General features: G+C 39.3%; 3 protein-coding genes, 4 non-coding genes and 1 pseudogene across 7 annotated transcripts; 5 read left to right on the forward strand and 3 right to left on the reverse strand.

Moving 5' to 3' along the window:
- Nucleotides 1-2344: 2344 nt before the first annotated feature.
- On the reverse strand, nt 2345-8469 carry LOC119884848 (acyl-CoA Delta-4 desaturase-like). The gene is made up of 12 exons (XM_038695144.1): nt 8187-8469; nt 6594-6704; nt 6077-6274; nt 5884-5985; nt 5692-5817; nt 5503-5563; nt 5337-5413; nt 4987-5084; nt 4305-4401; nt 4139-4218; nt 3209-3334; nt 2345-2908 (listed from the first exon to the last, which is right to left on the reverse strand). The coding sequence occupies exons 1-12, from the start codon at nt 8382-8384 to the stop codon at nt 2857-2859; spliced, it is 1326 nt and encodes a 441-aa protein (XP_038551072.1). The 5' UTR covers nt 8385-8469; the 3' UTR covers nt 2345-2856.
- A 6855-nt stretch (nt 8470-15324) lies between these two features.
- On the reverse strand, nt 15325-15431 carry LOC119884851 (annotated as a pseudogene).
- Nucleotides 15432-20211: 4780 nt separating this feature from the next.
- Nucleotides 20212-22574, forward strand: LOC119884849 (60S ribosomal protein L7a; the record flags this gene model as incomplete). Its single annotated transcript, XM_038695145.1, has 7 exons — nt 20212-20362; nt 20551-20700; nt 21001-21141; nt 21410-21489; nt 21784-21914; nt 22262-22331; nt 22436-22574. Coding segments are annotated over 7 exons (828 nt in total), but the record flags the coding sequence as incomplete, so codon positions are not given.
- Nucleotides 20410-20483, forward strand: LOC119884854. The gene has a single exon (XR_005441093.1). It is a non-coding gene; the product is annotated as a small nucleolar RNA SNORD24 (small nucleolar RNA).
- LOC119884855 lies at nt 20842-20911 on the forward strand. Its single transcript, XR_005441094.1, has one exon. It is a non-coding gene; the product is annotated as a small nucleolar RNA SNORD24 (small nucleolar RNA).
- Nucleotides 21261-21333, forward strand: LOC119884853. Its single transcript, XR_005441092.1, has one exon. It is a non-coding gene; the product is annotated as a small nucleolar RNA SNORD36 (small nucleolar RNA).
- Nucleotides 21564-21639, forward strand: LOC119884852. The gene has a single exon (XR_005441091.1). It is a non-coding gene; the product is annotated as a small nucleolar RNA SNORD36 (small nucleolar RNA).
- A 611-nt stretch (nt 22575-23185) lies between the features above and the next one.
- Nucleotides 23186-24699, reverse strand: LOC119884850 (surfeit locus protein 1-like). The gene is made up of 5 exons (XM_038695146.1): nt 24374-24699; nt 24220-24292; nt 23752-23914; nt 23525-23606; nt 23186-23399 (listed from the first exon to the last, which is right to left on the reverse strand). The coding sequence occupies exons 1-5, from the start codon at nt 24616-24618 to the stop codon at nt 23339-23341; spliced, it is 624 nt and encodes a 207-aa protein (XP_038551074.1). The 5' UTR covers nt 24619-24699; the 3' UTR covers nt 23186-23338.
- Nucleotides 24700-25343: the final 644 nt, after the last annotated feature.

A 25343-nucleotide genomic window follows, 5' to 3' on the forward strand; every position in this document is an offset into this window, starting at 1 on the left:
TTGTGGTACTTTGGACACATGATTCGACATGTGCTGTTGCTACTGTTCTTATGTTTGGTATCTGGTGCGTTATATACCTTGTTTGTATGTCATTGGGAAGAACAGGTAATTAATAACCTTGTAATCTTTTATTGTATTTAGATAAGAGAAGTAGCACTCCCTTCTGTTGCCAATGCTTATGCAATTTTATGTCAAAACAGTGCAGTCATTGACAGCAGGGACATGCACAGACATTTTGGTGGGCAGGGTCATTTTTTAAAACAAGACAAATATATTAACTCTACAAAAACTCTACAAAATAATCAGTTCACACAGAGACCACGGTCTTCTTTAGGATTCACTAGGTTTATCACAGGAGCAGGCAACAGCAAAGCAAACTATGCCAAAAAGTTTTCTATGCTACTGGTTTCAAGTATGTATTTATCGCATAGTTTCATTAATAATTTGTTTATTTTCACAAGGCAATAAATTGTTTCTATTCTTTTGGTGTTATTGGATACATAACACTTCAGAGAATCGGAACAGGAATAAATATAGGCTACTGTATATTCATTTATTAAAAAAAAAAAAAAACGGCTCAGAAATAAGGGCACTTTCTCTCGAAGAAGAAAAAGGGCAGGTGCTGAAGCCCCTTTTTATGTCTATGTGTGCATGTGCCTGATTGATAGAATGAACTCTGTTGATCTTAAATCTGTCTTTTTTAACAGAAGACAACTGGAGACTCAGAGCTGCAGGAGACCTTGAAGAAGAGGCAGGAGAGGATTGATTCTGGCAGCAAAGAAAGAGCCTGCATGTGTGCCCACAACAACAAAGCCACGTGGTCTGTGTTTATTCAGCTGTTTAATGAATGACTTTGTCTGACATATAGCCAATTATTTTTGTTTTACTCTAGTCCTCCTAGCCAGTAACAGAAGTCCTTTTTTATTATTTAAGTATTAATATAATATGTTCCGGTTTTAATAAGAAGTCAACAATAATTAAATAATCCTGCATGAAGTTATTGTCTATAATAGTGCAATGCTGTCATTATATTTACTCATTTGGCACTTTTATCCAAAGCCACTTATTTGAGGAGGAGGACAGCTGGTCATCAATCATGACACCCAAGTCTGCATGGTAGGAGAAACCATGCAAGTAAATGATTGGCCCCAGTGTGGTGGTGTAAATTGAGAAAAGAAGAGGCCTTAGCCATGAGCCTTTGGACACCCCAGTGGAGAGCAGTGAGAGGAGGAAATGTCTTTGCCAAGACACATTGTAGGAAATCCCAGAGAGGTAGTTTGAACCACAGGGTACATTGCCTGCAGTGTGTCACACTGGGTGACAGCTGGTGGGTGTCTGTGTTTGAGTTATTTTTTTCCCTTTTTGAGTGTGTGAGAGATGCTTGGTGGGTTTTAGTTTTGTTTGTCAATGTGTGGTGTCTCTCTCTCTCTCTCTTCTTCTCCCTCTCGTTCGTCTTTTCCTTCCTCTCCCTCAGGGCAGAGTTGTGGGCTGCATCTCTGGTAGCTGGGCGTGTCTCCCCAGCTGCAGGCAATCGGCGTTTCACACACCTGTCTCCTGTGATCATCAGGACTGGTTTATACCCTGCTATCTCCTCAGTTTCCCGCTGGATTATTAAGTCTTGTTTGTAGGTAACGCTACGGCCTTCTTAACCTGCCTCCTGTTACCCTGTACCAGTTTTGGAGACCCTGCTCTGCTCTTGTGTCGCTCAGTCACGGAGAAAGCCTGGCTGGAGATTTCCCCACCGCAGTCTCACTTTTCTGTCAGCCCTGTTACCTGCCTTGCCTGGCCCTGGCACTTACCTGCCCCGCGACATCGGAGGAACCTTACCCCCAGCATCGAGCCAAATCAAACCATATCTTGATCTTGTATTCAATAAACCGTGTGAATATCCTTTTAAGCTGTGTCCTTGTCTGCATTTGGGTTCTGAGCCACAAAATCCCAGACACAGTGACCATTACCGACAGTCCTGAAGCATGATGTTGAGGTCGATTGTGTCAGACGCAGCTGATTGTGTTTTTATGCAGCATTATATTTTGCAGTGTGAACTGCACATACACACGGGTATAATAAGATAATATGAGCGTTTGTTGGTCATGTATGAATAATTAAATGAATATTTAAACAAAATATTCAAGGCCATTAAAAAAAAATTGTAAATATTTGCTTTTACACCTTATTTGTACATAACTTGGGTTTGTCTATGGACCAATAATGCAAGAAGTGGAGAAACAGTACAGTTATTTACTATATACTGTAAGATCAACAAGAGTTGCAAGTAAAGAGGAAAGTTTGACAAGAAATTTACAAAAAGTGTAGATTAACATTTAAATCCTGTTACACAGCATTTGTCAGCATAATTGTATCTTTTATTGCTCAAACTGTATCACATGATCAAGAAAAAACACCACCTCAATATCAGCTTTCACAGTTATCAAGGATGAAGGATCAAGGTAGTTTATTTATCAGACAACACAAGGTTGTATAATGAAGTGAAAGTCTGTAGTCTCTTCATGCTACACACACAGAACCTAACATGTAATTAAGTGTATATTAAATATGGTAACATAAAGATATTATTTATTTATTATTATTTATTTATTTATTTATAACACCATACTACTGTTGCTCAAGATACTGTAAGGCAATTTAAAAAATCCTGGGTGCACTAAAAACCCTGCATAGAATCTGAAAAGTTTGAACTACTTAACCCTAACACCATCATTACAAAAAGATCATCCCCATGCTATTGACTGGATTATAAAACCAAACAGATACAATAATTTTATGATGCCGAAGAGGAGAAAAAACATCACTTCTTTTTTTTTTTTTTAGGTACAATGTAGAGAATAACATTGGTCACTTATGGAGATATGCATCGAGCCAGAGGTCCCCTGAGCTCTTCAGTGACCTGAGAAAAGAAAATGAGAAAACAATTCGCAAAACATCAGACAAGAGGTGCATACTCTACTCTAATATGTTCTGCAAGGAATTTACATTTTGTGAGAAAATAACTTACAAACAATTTTTTTACTCATTCAGTCATCATTATTCTGTCAGCTGCACTTTAATTTCATACCTTTTATTGAAGACATATATACACACAGTGGTTTTGCTGCCTTGTCAAACCAAAAACCATGTCTTTTGGGCTTTTGACAAACTGCTGTGTCACATCCTGGCAATATTTGATATAACACTAAATTGGACTTACTCAGTAATATCAGCGAAGCCTCGCCACAACGTTTTCTCCTGGTAAGGAATCCCATGTTTCTTACACAGTGCACGGACCCTCGGGGCCACAAGGTAGTAGTTGTGGCGCGGCATCGTGGGAAACAAGCTTCAGAGACAAAGGGAACAGAAGGCTTTTGAAGTTCACATTTTCTAGATGTTTATTCATTTGAAATTGATACTTGAGGGAGGCACTTGCCAAAATGGTACTCTTCTGTCTTACAAAGGTATACAAATGCAAAACTACTTTTTACTCTCAGCGCAAACCAATAAACCTCTAATAGCACATAAAAGCTATTGTTCACCAAGATCAAAAGATCATCTTGTATGCTGACTGATTGACAAAAGGTTTCCCCCTAAATTTAGGCTTTGAAAGCTAATTTTCTCAATCGACATCTTACTGTGGTTGGCGGTGTCCTACATAAACTGTATTTTCTGCCAAAGTTATTACAATTTAGTTTTTTTTTGTGTATTTTGCCAAAGCAGATAAGCTGAGATTTTTAATGTGTAAGACTAAAAATAATAACTAACAATTTGAAACTACATTTTCAGGGGCTTTAAGTAGCTTTTATGTGTTAAAATTAATCACGGTCAACTTCAGTGTATTCTACATCAGCTTGTTCCAACTCTTCAATAAGACTTAACTGTATGATGTTTACACTGAGATAAATATTCAAGTCATTTTATACACAATTCAGAAAAAAAACGTTAAGATCACTGGAATTTAAAATGAAGTTCAGCAGGTCTGATCAGTTTGAGTTTTTAATGGGTGCTTCATAAAAGAGTTAAATTACTGGTAACATGATTTTCAGTAGCTTTCAGAGATGTCTGATGGACTGTTAATGAAATTTGTATCTATAGACTGATTTTATCTCATTCACTTCAAAAAGCTGACATGGCACTACAAACTTACTGGTGTTCGATTTGAAAGTTGAGGTGTCCACTGAACCAGTCGTTGAAGAAGGACTGCTCGATATTACAGGTGGCTTGCAACTAAAGTAGAGGGTAATACAAATTAGTGCAGATGAGTTAACCCATCAGCAGCGCAGAGTGCACCTGTTTCATAATATACCAGGTACCTGAATGCTCAGCCAGTCCCGGTGCTTCTCGTGGTCAATTTCCATCGGCAGATGATTCATCTGAGTCACCCACACAAACCAGTGACTCTCCAGAAACCTGTCAATGGTAACAATACCAGTCACTAAATTATTTGTCACACCATGTGATCAAGTTGTTGTATAATAATGTCACTTCCTAATAAGCCATTTTTATAAAGGGTTTGAAAGTACTTGGTTTATTTAAGTTAACAAATAATTTCTTAATGATTTATAGATCAGTAATAAAACATGGGAACAACTTTTGGGTTGCCAGATTCTGAAAAATATCTTTCACTGGTGTTTATCCTCCTCCAGCATCATGTAGTCTGTTTTGTTTTATCTTGCTCTGTCTTGTATGAATGTGTATTCATGTGTTTTAAATTTTTGCTGTGTTCAGAGCATGTGTTGCACGGTATGTGTCTCAAAAAAAAGGGGGGGGTGCTTGTGATAAACTGTAATTTATCACAAGCACCGATTTAAAAATAAAGAATTCACCTTTAAGAAAAGTGCTGTGGAGCATCCAGCCCAAAAGACCATTCATAAATAATTTAAAAACAACTCTCAACCGATCCATTAGTTGCAACATACAGTTTATACACTTTATAAAGTATGTCGAGAAAGTCTCACCAAAAACATTTCTGAGTTATTCTTTTAGGTCATTTACCTGACAAAGAGCAGGAGCCCCATTGAGCCAAACACGCCATACAGAGGTACATAAAAGTACATGAAGCGAACGTAGTAAGACATAAACCAAGCCAGATCCTTCACAGGAAAAGAATATGATTATATGAATATGATTGGTATATACTGTATCTGTGTTACCAAGAATCTCCCTGAAATGCATCTTTTATCTCTATTTGTGGCACATTGTCTATTTTCACTTATTGTAATGTTTTTTTTTCCTTCAGCACTTTAAGCTGAAATATTCTTAGAACTATTTGCCTATGTGACCTGATACCAAACAAAAAACCTTCACATTAATTGCACTGTACCACACAGAGGAGAGCATCTTACCACCCACAAGCGGTGAGAAATCATGGTCTGTACTATATTGATGTGGTAGAAAACTGGAAGGAGAAGCGGCGGTGCAACTAAAAGAGAAACAAAAAAACAATTATTCCTGTAAACTTTTCACTAAGTTGGAGTTTCATTATTTTTAAATGACTCCAAGAAAACCTACTAAGATGGAAGTACTGGTGTTGGTGATTGTAGGGCAATGATTTGATCTTTTTTATGCCGTACTGTAACAGAGAGGAATACAGAGTTAGAATGAGCCAACACATTGAGCAGCTTGTAAGAGATTATAGCTCACATTGGATGTTTAAGGGCTGTTTTAAGAAATCAGGAATATCAGCTGTGTGCTACTCACCTCCACTGGCTGAGTGGTTCCAAGTACAAACATGTCCATCATGTTGATGTCAGGGTCCTTAGTGAAGACGTTAGGTTTGGCGTGATGCTGGAAATGCCGATGATTCCACCAGTTTGCAGAGGCTCCCTAAGAAAACAAATCTGTGTAAAATGTCCAGAAAGACATATATATACAACCGAGACTACCAATTACCTTTAAATGGCCGATGACAAACTTGTGCACTAAGTGATTCCAGCTGGACTTCTTGAAGACCGACAGGTGGCCAAAGTCATGCTGCAGCCATCCGGCCTGCGACTAAAGAGTCAGAAGAGAAACAAGCATTTTGAGATTATTTATCTTTTGAAGCACAAAACAGTTCATTTAGAGGTAACGGTGTTCAAGTCACCTGAGCGGTTGCCAGTATGACCGCGCACAGAAACGTCATGGTCCAGCTGGTTCCCCAGTGCGAAACCATCAGCCAGGCGAGGGCGTCCAGCAGCAGGATGTGACCCAGGTGGAGGGAGAAGAACAAAGGCTGAGATCGAAACAGACCCTCGTTCTCCGCCTGCGTACGTAAAGCCTGGAAATCCTGCATAATTGCTGCCTGGGAGCAGAGAAGAAGAAATCGACACATTCTGTGAACATTTTCATAGCATTTGATGGCGTGCGGCACCAGGGTTTTAGGTACAGAGAAGATCAAGAAGACATTACTTAACAGCTAATGAAGCACAAGTCCAGTATCTCAGATAAACACTGTAGGACTCATGAATAACAGATCTGTGAATGGTTCTGACCTAGCCTACATCTTTTCCTCAGGTGTAGCCTAGGCTACTTCCTGCCATGTTGTTCCCCTGACACTAAAGAGACTAAAGCTGCTACATGAATAATGGCAGGTCTTTATTTGAATCTGAGGCCAAGCTCACATTTTTGTTTCCGTCATGGCTGGGCTCTGTTGCTGCCAGCTCTCCAATCAGCAGCGGCTTCAGAAACTTTTGCACAAACTTTGAATCGGGATGGAAAGCAGTGAATGGCTCCTGGAACACAGAAATGAGAAATTCCGTCAGCAAGTAGTAAAATAAAATGTTTTAATGTAATGTAATGTAATTTTAAAATGCGCTACTTTGGCTCTGATCCAGCTGCCTCTCTGTCTATAGGTTATCACCAGGCTGGAGTCTTGCTTAATGCTCCGTCCAGGCACTGTCTGATTGATTACAAGTCGCCTATCAACGCTCACGACATGTTAGCTCCTGTGAACAGCGACGCTGTGTGTCGAAGGGAAGGCAGCCGATATCACTGAAGCTGCAATAAACTTCACAATCTGATGATCTGTTTCTATGATGACAAGCATGCCCAGGCTACAGTGTCCGTGCTACACCAGTCAACATGCCCGAGCACACAGCTACAGGGTTTCACTTAATGACACTCTTGAAAGTGAGAACTTTTAAATCAGTCTCTCTCAGCCAGGCACGTGCACACATGGACATCAAAAGGGGCTTCAGCACCTGCCCTTTTTCTTCTTCAAGAGAAAGTGCCCTTTTTTCTGGGACGTTTTTTTATTTTTTTTTTAATAAATGAATATACAGTAGCCTATATTTATTCCTTTTCCAAAAAGTAAAAGTATTCAAATAACATTTATTTTAATTATTCCTGCAGCCCAATGCCACAGTTTGGTGTTATGTATTCCAATAACACCAAAAGACTTGAAACAATTTATTGCCTTGTGAAAAATAAACAAATTATTAATGAAACTATGTCATAAATACATACTTGAAACCAGTAGCATAGAAAACATGCACATTGTGGCATAGTTTGCTTTGCTGTTGCCTGCTCCTGTGATAAACCTAGTGAATACTAAAGAAGACCCTGGTCTCTGTGTGAACTGATTTTTTGTAGAAAATTAAAAATGTTGTTGAGTTAATATATTTGTCTTGTGCCCTTTTTTTCATTTGAGCCCCTGCCCACCAAAATGTCTGTGCACGTCCCTGCTCTCCCCTTACCCCTTACCCACTCACTGCACTTCAGAGTTAAACACAGCATGCATCTGTCTTTTCTGCGTTTTAACTGCAGCAACAGTGGGAGTAAACTTTAAACTTTGCAATCAATCCACAGTTCACCTGGTGGGGTGGGGAGGGATTTTTTTTTTACACAAATCGCACCCTGAAAGTACTACACTGTGAATACTGATGCATCAATGTGTAAGAGGCATTTTACAGTTGCAGCTGGTCGGCTTATGGACCACTTTTGATAGTTAGGCTACTGACCACTATAGACTGTTATGGAGATGCTCTGACCCAGTCGTCAGTCTTACCTTTGCCCATTTTTCCTGCTTCTAACACAAACTTTGTGGACCAAATTTTTATTTGCTGCCCAATGTGTCCTACCCACTGACAGGTACCATGATAATGGGATAATCTGTGTTATTCACTTCCCCTGTCAATGGTCATGAAGTTATGGCTGATATGTGCACATTCCAAGAAAAATATAGGCCTATAGGCCTGATCATTTAAAAACATTACCGTGGCGTCCTCTCCAGCATAGTGGCCGATGACTCGAAACCCTCCTGGGTGTCTTTTGGCCCACTGCGTGATGTTGTAAACCTTTCTATTGATGACAAGCCACTGGTCATTCCTGTTGCAGTGGCGCTGCACCTCTTCCCAGGTGTAAACACCATCTGCTTGTCTGCCTGGCTCTGTCAACTGGCTTCCCCTTCCCATCCTCACTGCGGTCTCCGGCCTGGGTCCACCTGCACACACCAAAAGATACAGTCAGTTTTGACTGCGGTCAGGCCAACGGCACTTTGGCACAGTGGCGCTATATACACTTCAAAAGGGATTGCGCATATACATTGCTCTTTACGGTAAAGCGTGTGGGCACCATGGGCACCTCCAAGGACGTCATGGTGCATTCAGCTCAGCTCGTAAATTCAGAAATTCTGGCCACTAAGGCTTTTTAACAATGTTTATTTTGATTGTTCCCCACTTAGTCATCAATTTGTATTGTAAAGAGAAATTCTTAAGATTTGAAACCACATTTAAGTAGCTTCAATGTTGTTAAAATCAATCAGTCATCCTCAGAGTACAGAGAACACAACTCTTCAATAAGGCTTACACAGAGATAAATATTTAAGTCATTTTATACCTATTCAGAAAAAACATTAAGATGACTGGAATTAAATATAAAGTTCAGCAGGTTTGATTAGTTTGTGTCTGTAATGGGGGGGTGGTGGGAATGGAGCAGTGGTTAAGACACATTAGAATCAGAATCAGTTTTATTGCCAGGTCTGTGTACACATACGAGGAATTTGACTGAGGATTGTACATCGCTCACGATGTGCTTACTTATACAATAACACAATAATAAAATAATAATAAAATAAAATCAGACACAAACTACAGAATAGACAACACTAATATACACACTATGAACAAAACAACATAGACATATTGACAAATAGTGCAGCATGTACATGTTGAAGGTGGATATGATATACAGGTACACATACACATACATGCATACATGTACACATGTACACAGTGTGATGGAGCATAGTGCATAGGATGCTGGAAAAAATAAATAAGACCCAAGACCTCAAGACCTGAAGTAGGTGTATTGGTATTCAGTATATACAATATGACATAGTATGAACAGCACTGAAATAGAGAATGGTGAATAAATAAATAATAAGTGGAAACCAGTAAACAGGTGCTGATTAGAGACAGAGTTACTGGGTTATTGCACAGGAATTGTTCCTGACACTGTGAGTCAGAAATCAGCTGTTCATCAGAGTGATGGCTTGTGGGAAGAAACTGCTTCTGTGTCTGTGTCTGTCACATGACCTTGGCGTGAAAGACCCAGGTTCAATTTCCACTGTAACCCATCCACCAATGTGTCCCTGAGCAAGACACTTAACCCATCATTGCTCTAGAGGCGTGCAACCTCTGACATGCATAGCAATTGTAAGTCACATTGGATTAAAGCATCAGCTAAATGTAAATGTAATGGCTGCTTCATAAAGGGTTAAATTATTGTTAACATGATTTCAGTAGCCTATTTATTTGTTTTGTACTGCAATACTGTGTGCTTCAGGAGCTTTTAGAGATGATTGACAGCTGAGATGGCACTACACTACAGGAGTTTCGTGTCTGTTTTCCTTCAAACTTTGAACTTGTGAACACGTTATCGTGAGTCCACTCCTTGGACTCAATCATTAACTTACTGGTGCTCAATTTGAAAGTTCAGGTGTCAGCTCAACCAGTCGTTGAAGATGGACTGCTTGATATGACAGGTGGCTTGCAACTAAAGTAGAGGATCAGACAAAATAGTGTAGAGTTAACCCATCAGCAGCCCTACAGAGTACACCTATTTCATAACAGACCAGGTACCTGCATGATCAGCCGGACGATGTGGACGAGATGTCCATCAGCAGATGATTCATCTGAACCACCCACCACACACACGCGTCAATACAACACCAGTCACTGAATAGCATGTCACACCATGTGATCAAGGTGTTAAAAATGTGCTATCACTTCCTAATATGCCATTATTTATAAAGGGTTTCAAATTACTTGGTTTATTTAAGTTAACAAATCATTTATTAATGATTTATATAAGTAGAAAAACATGGGAACAACTTTTGGGTTGCCAGATTCTGAAAAATTCCAATGACAATGAGTGTATCCTTGTGTATTAAATTGTCACGGGCTGTGTTTAGAGAGTGTTGCGAGATGTGTGTGAAATGGGAGGTGTATGTGCATAAATATAAAAAATGGAATAACAAGATGTACAAGTTAAGTATCTACATGTGCAGTTTTGTCGGATTTGTGTTGTACAAACATTTACAGGTGGAGATGTTTGGGCGAGTGCAGAGTCCTGGAGTGCTGACGACGTGTCTGCAGTTCAAATACTGAGCTGATCAATCGAGGGTTCCTGGGCCAATCGGCGCATAGTACATGTCAAAACAGTAGTCCACAAACCAATTGTTGATGTCACTGAATTTAATTATTAAAAATGCTGCAATAAAATAACAATTATCACAAAGGTCCCTGAGATATGTTGTACAAGAATATGGTGGTATTTGCTGATAACTATAGTTAACAATTTGAATATGGAATATTAGCTTTGCTATGTGATTTGTTAAAAAATGCTGTAGTGAACGATCAATAAAGTAGAGACAGCTGTATGTACTGCAACAAAGGAAAACAAGAATATAAAAAATGTCCAGCTTTAAACATCCTTGGTGGCCATTCAAGTATAGATTCCTGAGTTTACAAGGTGCACTTGAATGCTTGAATGCTCCACGAAGTCCCTGTTGTTGCCCATAAGCTTTACCGTAAAAGGTGATGTATATGCGCAATCAATCTTCAAGTGTAACCGTACATCTCCGAAGTGCAGATGGGGTGACCACAGTGCAAATTCCGAGCCGATCATTCGAGGTTTTCTGGGCCAATCGGCGCACAGTATGGCTGAATCCCAATCTCCACAAGAATGAACTCAGGGACTCTGAGGCGCGTTCCCGGGGAGTCCGTGAGGGCTCATCAAGTGCATGAGGGCTCTCTCGCAGTCTTTTTGAGTCCTTTATGCAGGGGAAACCTGGGTAAAAAAAAAAAAGGTCCGGAAAAGTCTCCCTGCTCTGCCAACTCTCGGACAAAGCATTTGTCGAAGGCTCTGGATCTGGAGACTGTCTTAGTAAAAGTAGCCAATTACTCCCGTAAAAAAAACTACCCTCAAGCGAAAGTATAAAAGTAGGCTACTTGGTTATTAAACTACTCAAAGTAGGCCTACAAGTTTTCTTGTTGGTGCATCAGGTTAGCAATATGCCACTGTACAACATGGTTATTTCTAGGGGATGCACTTTACTTGCTTGTTGGCTATCTTTAATTGAGCTATTTCCTACAATTATTTTGCTTTTTTTATCTAAAGAAAGGTGTGGATAAGATCTGATTGTCGGTGTTTTTTATTATGGACATGGCCAACCAAACCACTTGCTTTGAAAATTAAGGGCGCTGAATAGGTTATTTGCTTAAGATAGCACAGCCAATACAATGTGATTATTCCTAAAGCAACTATGTAGCCTACTAATCTTTTCAACAAATTATTGTGGCAATAACAGGAGAGGAGCTCTTTGTCGAATGAAGTAGGCTATTTACTCTCTCCCTGCATCTCAATCCTGAATAAATAGGCTAACAGCTGTAGCTTACTGATTAAAAGCCAAGATCAATTTCACCGCAACATTTTATATAATGGATTCAACGCCGGGCATCAAATAGCAACCTGTCAATTAGAGAAAATAAACAGGCTATTTTCGCAATGCGAGAGCATTCTCTAAATAGCCTATAGGCTTATCAGAATACTGATCTATGTTAGATGTTACAGTGTGTAACTTACATGTGTTCTGCAGGCAATATAAATACGCCGTTAATGGAAAGTAGTATTTCTGCCGGCTTGTGAAAGGGCTATGTAGGCTGCTTTCCAACACTGCCACCAGTGGAACAGTGTGCAGTTACTGGATTTCGGTTACATTAGTACAACAATGAAGCCTGAAAAGGCAGGCTATTAGGCCTAGCCTGATTTTGTAAATATCTGCATTTGTCCAGCTCATTAATAGGCCTATCTGGCAGAAGCGCACAGCTCTCTTACCCCGCGCGCACTCAGCTTGGATGCCAGCTCGTTTCGGTTATTGAAGCAACATGCATAGGCTGGTTGATAAAAGACTAAAGACTACTTAAGTAGCCTAATGAAGGTATGAATGGGAAATGTAGTCAAGTAGATTACTGGCCGAAAACAAATCGGCCTACTCGAGTAAACATTAAACTATGGTTTTAAAAAAAGGAACATGAAAAGTTGCCAACGACTTCTATAACTCATTTGTGTGACTTCTAAGGAGTTATTACCCACGCCTGCCGACACCGGCATCTTCACTGGTGTCTCCACTGGTGGCGGCAGAAGTAGCAGCAGCACCAAAAGAAAAGTCATTTTAATTGTAATGTAATTTGAGGCACTTTGCAAGCGACATCTTCTTTATCCCTTCCTCAACTTTTCAGCACCACCTTTGCGTTTCCCTATGGAGGACCAAGTCTGCCACAATCGAAAATGAACACAATTTTTTTTTTAAATGCTCAATAAATAAATAAATAAACATCCTACTAAATGCAGCAAAAATACATTTAAAATAAATGGAGATAATTAAATAAACAATAAGACAAATTGATATATCTCGTTTAATTTGGGTCTTGGAACATAAGATGTTATTGCACAAATAAGTCAAATGAACCCCCAACTGTTCCTTGTGCTGTTACATGTGTGTTATTGTATATTAATAACAATAATAACACCAGAGTGGGAACATTGAATTTCCCCTTGTTGGTTTAATAAACAGTTGTTGTAACTGTTGTGTCATATTTAAGGATCTCTGCTGTGAATTGTGGATTTATCAACATTATTATAAAATCTTGACGATACATTAAACTCTGTAGCAGGCAAGTACAGCGTGTACACTCAGTTTAATAAATATTTGATGCTTTTTTTGGGGAGGAAGTGAAGTCACATTGTAACAGCTGCAACTCAGTACTTATTTATTTTCTCTTGTGGGCCTGCAGCTTTGCCTTTCTGGTTGTATGTAAGAGGTCACAGGAATATTGAGATCAGACCTATATGGATGGGTAAAAACATTAAAAGTTACTTATTGCAGCCTTTTATCATGCAACAACAGTATGCTAATGTTAAACTGGCAGCACTGTGTGCATGCGACTGAGACAGAGGTAACTTAAATTACTACTTAATATTTATGATGATATTGTACAAAAAGTAAAGCAGAGTTTTTGTTGTTGTTTAGGATTAATGTTAGTAGCCATAGAGCCAAGGCTATGTTCAGACTGCAGCCTTTAATGCTCAATTTAAATTCATTTGTTGTACAGTTCACATTATTGTTTAAATGTGATCCATATCAGACTCCAGTGTGTACTGTCTACGGCCTAAAAGTGACCTGCTTGAGCAGAAGAATAAAATGACATCACACACAGCATGTTGTTATACAAAAGTAAATAAGCCACAAAAATTTGCTCCAGTAGCTCCTACTTGCTAACACTCCCGATTTTCACGAGAGACTCTCGGATTTCATTACCCTCTCCCGGTTTACTCCAGGGGTCACCTCTCACAAATTATGAATAGGCTAAATGTTCAAAACTTGCTGTCCTTTCCATGACATTCATCACTGTTTCTGGCGCTGTACAACGCATAGCGTATGCCCCACAACTCTCTCTGGCTCACTCTCTCTCTCTACTGCGTCTTCTGGATAAGTAGCATGCACATAACTCAGAAGAGAGCTCGCGACCTGGTTGATTTCAGGTGTAAGAAAGGGAATTTGTGAGCAGAAGATAGTAAAGTATAGAGAAAGAAGAGAGCCACATTACTAATAATGGCTTTTGTGGAGCATAAAAAAAACTTATGTAGATCAGCTTAGGTCAAAATAGCTTTGATCAAATAATTTTAAAAATTGTGATAAAACAGAGGAAATTTTAGTTCAGTGAGACTATTGGACTAATAAGTCATATTGCTATGTCTTGTTGTCACCCGTACTTGATGTTAGGCTGTATCAAACAAAACTCTTAATTAATAATGATTGCTAGCTAAGTAATGTTAGCTTCCGAGTGAGTGGGAGTGTTAAAGTTTGTGTGAGAAAGAGTGTGTGTGAACACACCGGGACACACACAAAGAGACATCTGTAAATACATAAGATAGCTTTTGTTTTGTTTTTTAAAAAACAAACAGATAATTTGCCTTCTCTATGTAGAACAATGTAACTTTTTTAAATTGTGGGAACTGAACAAAAGCAAGCAAACTAAATGTATGACTCACTCTCTGGTCTAAGTTTGTGTGGTTGGTTTGTCCAAACTAATGTTTCTATGTATATAAATGAATGTGGATGTTATGATGGTAATCCACATCTTTAAAAAGCCTTTATAGGATAAGCTCTTTCGCTTACGGCCATACCACCCTGACCAACTTTATGGAGATGCAGATTTCATTTTCCAACAGGACTTAGCACCTGCACACAGTGCCAAAGCTACCAGTACCTGGTTTAAGGACCATGGTATCCCTGTTCTTAATTGGCCAGCAAACTCACCTGACCTTAACCCTATAGAAAATCTATGGGGTATTGTGAAGAGGAAGATGCGATACGCCAGACCCAACAATGTAGAAGAGCTGAATGCCACTATCAGAGCAACCTGGGCTCTCATAACACCTGAGCAGTGCCACAGACTGATGGACTCCATGCCACGCCGCATTGCTGCAGTAATTCAGGCAAAAGGAGCCCCAACTAAGTATTGAGTGTTGTACATGCTCATACTTTTCATGTTCATAATTTTCAGTTGGCCATCATTTCTAAAAATCCTTTTTTGTATTGGTCTTAATATTCTAATTTTCAGAGATACTGAATTTGGGATTTTCATTAGTTGTCAGTTTTAATCATCACAATTAAATAAAATAAACATTTGAAATATCAGTCTGTGTGTAATGAATATAATATCCAAGTTTCACTTTGAATGGAACTACTGAAATAAATCAACTTTTTGATGATATTCTAATTATGACCAGCACCTGTAAGGTGTCCACTGAAGCAGCGGCAGCCTCTGCTGCTTTTAAAAAGGAAAAAGTTTACAGCACCTGGTATTCCCAGGCGGTCTCCCATCCAAGTACTAACCAGGCCCAACCCTACTTAGCTTCCAAAATCAGACATTCAGGGTGGTATGGCCGTAAACAGGAAAGGATTTCACAAAAAGTCTCTTATGTCGACCATCATGACCAGCCATGTTCATTGAAATTACATGTACCTGGTTACACACTTGACAAGTTTTTGTAGATGAACATATTTGTGGTGATCAGGTTTCTAATCAAATTTTATATTTTCATTAAGTTGCTAAATGTCCTTCCTTCTTGTAAGCCTTTAAAGCCTTTTAAAATTGTCGGAGAAATAAAACCTCAGTTCTAAAACAGTCAAATGTCATGTCACAAAAGAGGACGTAGGATAGTCTATATTATACATTTATGCTTGTAGGCAGTTTTCAGAGGGACAAAGCTTTTGGCAGCATGATGCAGATGGCTTGACCTGTGTCTGGTTTGATGACTAGTATGAGTGTGTACACAGTTGTTGGACACCACCCCTTCACACAGAGCTATTAAAGTCAGGGTGAAGTGTATGATTTCCTGCTGCCAAAGGTAGGATTACTTTTTAGTTTGTATTACAATCTTGCCCAAGTATGTTTTTCCAGTGATAGACATAGGCCATCTAATTGCGTCCCTTGGTTGGCCTTATTGGTACACGTTTAAGCAATGAAGTTATTTTCCAATATCCTCTACTACAGTACCCTTTTTTCTATTATGAAAACTGTTCATTTCATAGGCCAACCTCGCTAGTCGCCTCAAACTATTCCCCTGGAAAAAGTAATAATTTTGTATGAACAGGAGAGACCGCATTGCAGGTTTAGGTCAAGACAGTTAAGGTACATCGCACTCATTGCCGGCCTTAGCCATGTTTCACCCCTTTCAATTAGAACTGGCCCCGCCATGAGCGTGTGATGGACAGGTGTCGACGTGATAAGAACTTCTTGATCATAAAGCCTAATAGTAGGAGGTTCAAAATGAAGAGGTTGCCATTATGGGCATCTGGTCAGAATGCATAGAATAAGCCAGAAAACACCAATCCTCTGAACAAAGTTTATTTCTTCAATACAAGGGGTTGAAATGACATGATTAGAAACTTAACCACATGTCCATCTCGAGGAAATAAGTTCAAGTTCCATATAAAACATGAACGTAGGATAAAGAGTGAAATAAACTTCTCTTACAAGATCAGCTGTCCCATGTGAAGGTCAAAGACTGAGTGACAGGGAGTGCAGTCTTTAAATAAAGTGTATTCAGGTGAACTCAATCAGGTTAATGAGGACCGACAAAAAGGTGAAAACAAGAGCCAATCAGTGTTGAGGTAAAGACAGGAAAGGAAGTGAGGGAAAGGAAGTTAGGTACATAGAGGAAGGATGTCAAGATGAGTATAAAATAGAGATCTTTACTATACTAATAGTTATATATATATATATTCTACAGTTATTATCAGTGAAGTGTATGACCTACACTACAGACTGGAGGCTCAGTTCACAGTAACAGTGACGCTCTTCTATTTCCAAATATGACAAACTATTAATTTAATCTGTGATAATTTAATTGCCTAGTGTAAGGCATTGAAAAAAGATGTATGGATTTAGTATGTACGTGTAAACTAAAGGCAGGACATAAACACTGATAGCCAAACAGAGCAGCCAATGAAACATGGGTAAAGAAGGAATAAGAGAATTGAAAAGGAAAAAATGAGGAGAGAGACAGTGAGACAATTCAGGAGTTGTTGCTTTTCTTGTCACAGGTTTGGGTTGGTGGGGTGTGTTTTGTGTTTATTTTCTGTGTTCATTCCCTGCCCTTGTGTTTACTTCTCTGTAGTGTGTGTGTTACTTTGGTCATTTGTTATTTCATCAAGGTTTCCTTGTCATGAGTTCATTCGTGTTTCAAGCGCTGTTTCACTGTCTCTGTGTTCTTTGCTTTGGTAGGTTTTGTCAGCAAGTCACTTATGTTGACAGTGTTATGTTTCATTTTGTGACTTTGTTCCTTATGTGTTTCAGTTAGCTTTACTTCCTGTTTTATTTTGTAGTTAGTCTGCCCTAGTGTCTCATGTCATGTTGTCTAACCCTCACCAGTGTTTCACCCCTCACTTGTGTATTGAAGTGGTTGTCTGTCTATTAGTGGTTGCCAGTTCATTGTGGATTTGGTTGTGTGGATTTTGTTAGTTTCTAGTGTTTCCAGGTGATATCCTGGAGGAAGAGAGGAGTAGGGCCCGGAACCAGATGAGAGCAAAGATGACAAGGTCAGTGCAGTAGTGGACATGTTGGGGAGCGGTGTCTGAGGATAGCTTGTTGCTCAGCGTTCTGCTCATGAGCAAATGCCTGCATGTCCGGGTGAACATGACTACATCTAGACTGTAAACCTCTCCAGATGTGGCCATGTTCACTAGTAGTATGAAAAGATTTAAAACATATAGATAGTATTATAGATAGATAAGTAGATGTTTGTGTATATGTTTTATCTGTTCACTTGCTGCAATGTTCTTTTACTTGTTCTAATTTAAATGTAACCGCAAATGTAAAGGCCTTTTTGCTTTTAAGTGATATTGTTAATAATATAAACAATACACTGTGGCTTTCAAGAATAGATTGCCTGGCTTGAATTTTAAAGTAAATACAGAGAGAGAGAGGCCACAGAGAAGTGATAAACTGCTACTTCAATAAAATATCATCATGGATGGAGACTGTCCTGTGCCCTGGCTCCAAACTTTCCCCAGACATCCAGGCAATGATACAGACACTCAAAATCAACACTCATGCCGGTGCAAAGGGTCTCGTTGGCCGCCTGCCAGTCAATCAGGGCCCAACTTTCCTAACTTGTCCCATTATTAAAATATTGTTTATGTTTATGTTTTTATTGCACCATAATAACCATTAGAGTAGACCATAGTGTGTACAATAAATAAAACTGACCCAGTGTGATGAGTGATGTCACAGGGTTAGTCAGGGCCAGGAGTCGTGGGGAGGTTCAAGGGAGCCTGACCAAATCCGCTAGGGCAGCTGATTTGCAATAATTGACCACTATGCTTATAATGAAGGCACTGTGGTCCAGTGGCCTTTCTGTGTGGAGTTTACATGTTCCAAAAATAGTAACATAAAAGAATAACAAGAGAAACAGCTTTCTAAATTACTTCTTCTTCTGGTACTATAGTGTCATTGATTGGCTCCGCTGCCTCTGAACTTCAGGCCTAATTGATGGATTTTTATTAACAACTATATATATATTACCTTTTAAGTAAGTATTAGAATCTGAATCAGCTTTATTGCCAAGGAGGTCTATACATAGCAGGTAGAAAATATAAGAAAGATAAAGATAGAGCAAGAACTGCACATCAAGTAGTCATAAATATATAGTATGATATTTACAATAAGATGATACGATGAAAATATAAAAGAATAATAAAGGATATGGACAAATAATAAACTATTAGTGACTAAATAACTAACTAACTAACTAACTAACGTATTATATATTGCATTGTATATAACATAAACCACAAGTTAAGTACTTACTTAATACATAATGTATTATTTACTTTGATATAAACTACACATGTAACTTATAATACTGTAATTTCTTTTAAAAGGTGGAAGATTGAAGAACATCTCTACCATTGAGTATGACCATGACGTACATAGCATATACAGTCTATGATATTAAGACTGTATTGAATCACTGATCCAGAGTCAGTATCTATATTTTTAAGAATACAGCTCTTGTGCAGGCGAGCAGCTGTGACATCTGACTCCAGATCGGTGATATTTGAAGCCACGCCACCACGGTGCAAGCCTCGCGGTATTTACGCTACCCAGAATACCTAGGTATTCCTTTCTGCCTGAACCGACATGGTGGGTACATAGCTGATTCTTCTGAGAAAATATTCAAGCCGTTGTATCTGCTTGCATCCCTGTATACATGGTTATTCTTACATCATAGAATGTACATATGAAGTCTTTGAAACCTGTTCGTGTATATAATGTCGATATTGAGCGTCGATGTTTTGTGGATTTTGACAAAATTTGGTCAAACTGACCCGAGTGTAGCCGGTACGAGTAGCTATCAGGGGGCTAAAGCTAACGTTGTTGAACATGCTTGATTTAAGGAGGAGGTTTGCGCTGGTATTTTTTTATTTTCCGCACTAATGTAAACGGTTAGTATTCGCATCGTAAGTTAAATTAACATTGTGACTAATGGAAGTAAGTTACAACGGGACTTATAACGTGTTGTAGTGGTACAGAAGTATTAGTATTTAGCTAACGTTAATGGGCCCGAACGCTGCTTGTTTGCACAAATGGTGACATTAGAGTTAGCAGTCGTACCTCTAATTTAGTCATGCTTTAGCGTGTTTGGTAGCTTGGTAGCTAATGTTAAAATGTCTTGGTTTGTAAACTACAACTTTTAGTAGTAGGAACAGCTAAGCTAGCTAACGTTACGTCGTCTTGAATTCGGTTTGTATGGCGAGCTAACAGCAGTGTGGGCTGATCAACATGGGGATTTGGCTAGCTTGAGTCATCGTAATGCCTTTTGAGTTTTTAGTTATATTTTTTGGCTTGACGACACTGACAACCAAAAGGTCTCCAGACTCTAATACTTTATGTAATTTAGAAAATAGACAATAGTAACGTTAGGTATGGAGCGAGGCTAACCTGCATGCCAAGCAGTGGATGCTAAAGCAGGCATGCTGGAAAATTAGAACAGTACAGGTAGCATTCATGATCATGTTATGGTAAAATCCATAAAAGTGCTGTTTCTCATTTGGGCAAAACATTTGAGATGTATTTGCTTTAACAAGGGTGATGCTAGAAGCATTAATTTGGGCACAGCTGAAGATTCAGACATTAACTTTCTTGGTGACAAAGTAATGTTTGCTAATGCTCCCCAACACTGTTTTCTTCTCAACAGCCTAAGGGAAAGAAGGCTAAGGGGAAGAAGGTGGCACCGGCCCCTTCTGTGGCCAAGAAACATGAGGCCAAAAAAGTAGTCAACCCCCTGTTCGAGAAGAGGCCAAAGAACTTTGGCATCGGTAAGTAGCCCTAGGTGGTGAATTGGGAGATCTGGGGATTTTAATGGTGCAGATGATGTAAACGAATATTTGCTATCTTAACAACACTGATGACAATTTTCCCACCAAGATCGCTGATGCACGGTAGACTGGAAAAACAAAATACTTTAGTTTGTGGTCAAATGCTAAATATTTGTCTTCTCCCACAGGCCAGGATATACAGCCCAAGCGTGATTTGACACGCTTTGTGAAATGGCCCCGTTACATCCGCCTGCAGAGGCAGCGCTCCATCCTCTACAAGCGTCTGAAGGTTCCCCCTGCAATCAACCAGTTCACTCAGGCTCTTGACCGCCAGACCGGTAAGCTTCGGAAGTTTCTGGTACAAGGGTTGCACCTTGTTTTTTAGTTGGTGCTTTTTTTGAATGGCTGCCTGCAAAAGAAAGCTGTGGGGGTGTTTTTTTTTTAAATGGTTAATGGATCCTTCAGAGTACCATAATATTTGCAAATGATGTGAAAGAATATTTGCTATCTGAATAGCCGTGCTGACATTCCACCAAGATCACTGATGCAGTAACTTGAAATACTGTTTACTTGTCATGCTGTAAAACAAAACCATGCAAGTTTACGTTAATTTGTAATGTACTGTCTTCCCCCTCTAGCCACACAGCTGTTCAAGCTGGCCCACAAGTACAGGCCAGAGACCAAGCAGGAGAAGAAACAGAGGCTGCTGGCCCGCGCTGAGCAGAAGGCAGCTGGAAAGGGAGATACTCCTACCAAGAGGCCCCCTGTCCTCCGTGCAGGTGAGCAGGAAAGAACTAAGATGGTGTAATTGATGGATAACAACTTAGTTCAATTCATTTGAGTTCCATTGAGAAATTATTTTAAAGTTAATTGTGCAGTCGTATCCAACTTGGCTTGAATGCAATGATGACTTGAATTTCTTCACCTGAAACATGCCCTGATGTTTTTTGAGCTTTTTAACCCTGAGCATTGGCCAAAATGACAAATTATGTTAGGGCAGGGTGTTTACTGATTAGAGGTTAATTAAAAATGTTCCCTTTCCTACAGGTGTGAACACTGTCACTTCTCTGGTTGAGAGCAAGAAGGCCCAGCTGGTGATCATTGCCCATGATGTGGATCCAATTGAGGTACGTGTCCGTCATTATTGTGGCAGCAGTGGAACTTGACACATTGGGTACAGTTCAATCTAGAAAGTGGTCACTGGCAATGATGTATGAATTTCTTCACCTGAATCCTCTATGTGGATCAAACACACGAGCTTTTTAACCCTGAGCAGAGACCATAATCCCAGAATACATGTTTTGACCACAACAGTTATTGTGGTCATCTCACTTTTTGGTAATTTTATTCTCTTAGATGAAGTTAAAAATGTGTTCCTAGTATACAAATATTAACTCCTGGGGGTTCCCCTGCTTTTATAGCTCGTCGTCTTCCTGCCAGCTCTTTGCCGCAAGATGGGTGTCCCATACTGTATCGTCAAGGGCAAGGCTAGACTGGGCAGACTGGTGCACAGAAAGACATGCACTTCAGTTGCCTTCACACAGACAAACCCGTAAGTATGCATACAGACTGAGCTGTGCTATGTCAAAGTGTTAGACGAAATAAGATTTTTGGCTTCTCGTCTAGTAACGCAGCTGGATCTTCATACCTGGCTAAAACATTTTGGAATCTTACTCTAGTGTAGTAACCTGTCTCACATCAAGTTCACGTCTTGAAATACACTCTTCAAAATATTATTAGGGCATTTCTGCAGCAATTTCCAATAATTAAACTTTTAAACCAACATATCTACATTATCCTCTTTATAAAGTTGACATGGTTGATTTGAATCAGTAAGGTTTTGCAGCTCCATCTCTGAATGGTGTCAGCATTGTATTAACTAGATTTGTTCTTTCTCAGTGAGGATAAAGGTGCACTTGCCAAGCTTGTGGAAGCCATCAAGACCAACTACAACGACAGATATGAAGAGGTGAGCAGTAATTTCAGTCATGTCTCTGCATGAGTAAATTGCATATTCATATCAAAGAACAAGTTGCACCAATTTAACCATTTCCAATTAACCTTGTTTTCCAGATCCGTCGTCACTGGGGAGGCGGCATCATGGGCCCAAAATCCACAGCCCGCATCTCCAAGCTGGAGAAGGCAAAGGCCAAGGAACTGGCAACCAAGCTTGGTTAAATTGTTTGGAATAAAATAAATTTATGTCCTAATAGAGTGAGACTGTTATTGTTACAACCAAATGTAGTGTTTTGGAACAAAGTTGCAACTGTAGATTTAACACTGTCAGAAATCAAAATGGCGTTTAACTGCAAGTGATGAAAATTACATTGCAGTACTCTGATGCATGTTCTGTAGGGTACAAGCGATAAGACTACAGTGACAGTTGATCTACTGATGGGTTATCTAAATTAGAAATGGTTGAGTTGGGATACAGGAGTGTGTGGTGTTTAATTTTACAAAGCAACTCATGGCAAAGGCAGCAGCACTTAATAGATTTAAACATTTGAAAGGAAATGTAACAAACTATTGAGATTGTTAACTTTAGAAATTAAAGTGTAGAAACCATTGACTTGAATCAATGCTGTGGATGACTAGAGTTGGTCTATTCAGTGAACTGAGAATCCATGAGTTTTACTGAATGTAGGTCTCCAGCTGTGAAACAGTTTCCCAGTTCAATGTCTTGTTCACTGTAGACCAACTCACATTTATAAGTGATCATTGCAATGCACACTTCTACAGGACGATTACGTATGAGAATATTTTTTCTTGTTACTTACTGGTGTTCCATAAACCGATGGGAACATGTAAAAGAAAAGAACGAGCCAAATTCTATTTTTTATTAATTACATTTCAGGAGAATAATCCACAGCTATTTACATATAGGCTGGAGCTAATAAAGTACATCCAGTAAATGAGAAGTTTGCGACATTTCAGTTCATTTGTATAATTATTTCATTGCATGTAACCAGATCACACTTAAATCTTCTTGACAAACTTGGCAAACCACATGTAGGAGGTAGCTGCACACAAACCATACCTAAAAGATTGGAAAAAAAAAAAAAAAGTTGTGAAATAAATAAATATATATATATACACACAAGTTTTGGCAGCTTTAGACAGTCTGTCTCAGAAGTGTAGTTCATCCAGAAAGTTCCTACTTACCATGTCACTATGTACTGCATGTGTTCATTCCTCAACGTGACTCTAGTCTGTCCACCTATTGGTCCACCAGGAATGGTGCTGCCTGCGTGATACAATACACTTTAATTTACTTGTGCATCATAACCTTTTCTTTATGCTCACCTGTAGAATAATTATTAAGTGTATGAATCAGTCGTGTATTTAATGTGATATTCAATATGATGCAGTTGAGTCAGAGATCCTCTTACCAAAGTCGGCATCAATGAAGATGGGCTCAGCTCCAGTGACACTGGACATGGCCTCCAGGTCTCTGTAATGCCAGCGGTTTCTCTCCACATCATTGTTTGGTACAAAGGGTTTGCGAGTCTCTGTCAGCCTAACGACCCCAACCACCTCCACCTCACCTTCCACCTGCACAGAAGCGCTACATTTTGTAAAATCCGTCTGAATAAGTTACAAAGAAATAATGTAGGCATGACTGAAGGAGCTTAAGGTACTGATGTTTCCCTTCATATAAATGGTTTTGTGAGGTTTGTTGTAGCTGAGACATTACATGGTAAGGTTACCACACCTGAAGTCTTGTAAATCGTGTTGCATTGTGGGTAATTTTTTTACTGTCCAATGTGACTCTGACAATGCTATAAGAGTGTAATGCTAAAGCAGTGGAGTCCTCTTAAAAGAACATACTGATGTGTTACATCATCTGAGATACTAACCTGTCCCTTCGTCCTGGTCTCTGGTCGTATCTTCTGCCTTGGAACATATCCTCTGTTCACCAGGATTGTGATGCTGCAGATGAAGGCAGAGAAGATGTTAGTTGTAAGATGACCAAGAACTTAGTATTACACTACAGAGTTAACCCAGTGCCACAGCATTGTATCTGTTGTCTCACCCAGGTCAGTGCAGTGAAATGGAGTGATGACATTTGCACCGGTCTCTCCGCTTGAAGCCAGCCTGCCTGCCTCTCTGGCCTCTTTCTCTGGGTCGACTGGGGAGCGGGGCAGAATATACAGCTCCTGTGAGTGGTCGTACTGTCCACGCACTCTCACCCTTCTGTACTCTAGGCTATTCAGCTCATGAGGACTAGGATCCAGGGAGAAAAATGACATGCACATTGATAGGTAACATAGACATAGATTTTAGGGGAGGGGGGCAAGGATGCAATGTTTTAGGCAGTTGTGGGAAAATGCTGTAAGGTAAGAATACTTTCAAAAATGTTAAGAACAATCTAAATCAAATCAATATTTGGTGTGACCACCAAACAGCATTCATTCTTCTAGGTACACTTGCACAAAGTCAGGAATTTTGTAGGCATATCATGTATATGATTACACAACTATACCAAACAGGTGCAAATGATAACCAATGAAATATATAGGTTGAAACCCAACCAGTAACTGAAACAGAAACAGAAGAAATTCTTCAATTTTGTTGCCACTTGCAATGAGTAAAAAGAGAAAAAGGTTATCTTCAACTTTTTTTTTTGTAAGTGTATTTCTCTTGTGTCTATTAATATTTCCACAAGTATAACTTGTTTTTACACACACATAGGTGCTAATCTTAATAAAGAAATTAACTCTCTCTTCTTTAGCACTTGGCATATTGGACATTTTCATTTAATTTGTCCTGACGGAGGGCCCAAGCAAAACCCGTTGCTCATTCCAACGTTAATAAAAGATCCTTGATTATATGCTCTTGTAGATGGCTGGTACTGCCAACACATGTCTCATTTTGTTCTTGTTTTCTGAAGGTATTTAGGTTTGAAGGTTTACAGGCAAAACACATGAATTACGCAGAAAAGAAAAGTGAACAAATCAATCAGTTTTATTGAATTGGCGTG

Source organism: Micropterus salmoides, unplaced genomic scaffold, assembly GCF_014851395.1.
Source record: "Micropterus salmoides isolate LMB-PRFRI ecotype aquatic unplaced genomic scaffold, ASM1485139v1 Ms_hic_scaffold_3725, whole genome shotgun sequence".
Lineage (NCBI taxonomy): Eukaryota > Metazoa > Chordata > Actinopteri > Centrarchiformes > Centrarchidae > Micropterus > Micropterus salmoides.

Excerpts from the sequence above, each read along its gene's own strand:
- LOC119884848 (XM_038695144.1), bottom strand. The coding sequence starts at position 8,384 with ATGGGAAGGGGAAGCCAGTTGACAGAGCCAGGCAGACAAGCAGATGGT. Across the intron at positions 5,564-5,691 it reads GAACCACTCAGCCAGTGGAG|TACGGCATAAAAAAGATCAA; the intron begins GTGAGTAGCACA and ends TCTCTGTTACAG. Across the intron at positions 4,219-4,304 it reads GGGACTGGCTGAGCATTCAG|TTGCAAGCCACCTGTAATAT; the intron begins GTACCTGGTATA and ends CCTCTACTTTAG.
- LOC119884850 (XM_038695146.1), bottom strand. The coding sequence starts at position 24,618 with ATGTGCATGTCATTTTTCTCCCTGGATCCTAGTCCTCATGAGCTGAAT. Across the intron at positions 23,915-24,219 it reads AGACCAGGACGAAGGGACAG|GTGGAAGGTGAGGTGGAGGT; the intron begins GTTAGTATCTCA and ends GCTTCTGTGCAG. Across the intron at positions 23,400-23,524 it reads ATGCAGTACATAGTGACATG|GTATGGTTTGTGTGCAGCTA; the intron begins GTAAGTAGGAAC and ends CCAATCTTTTAG.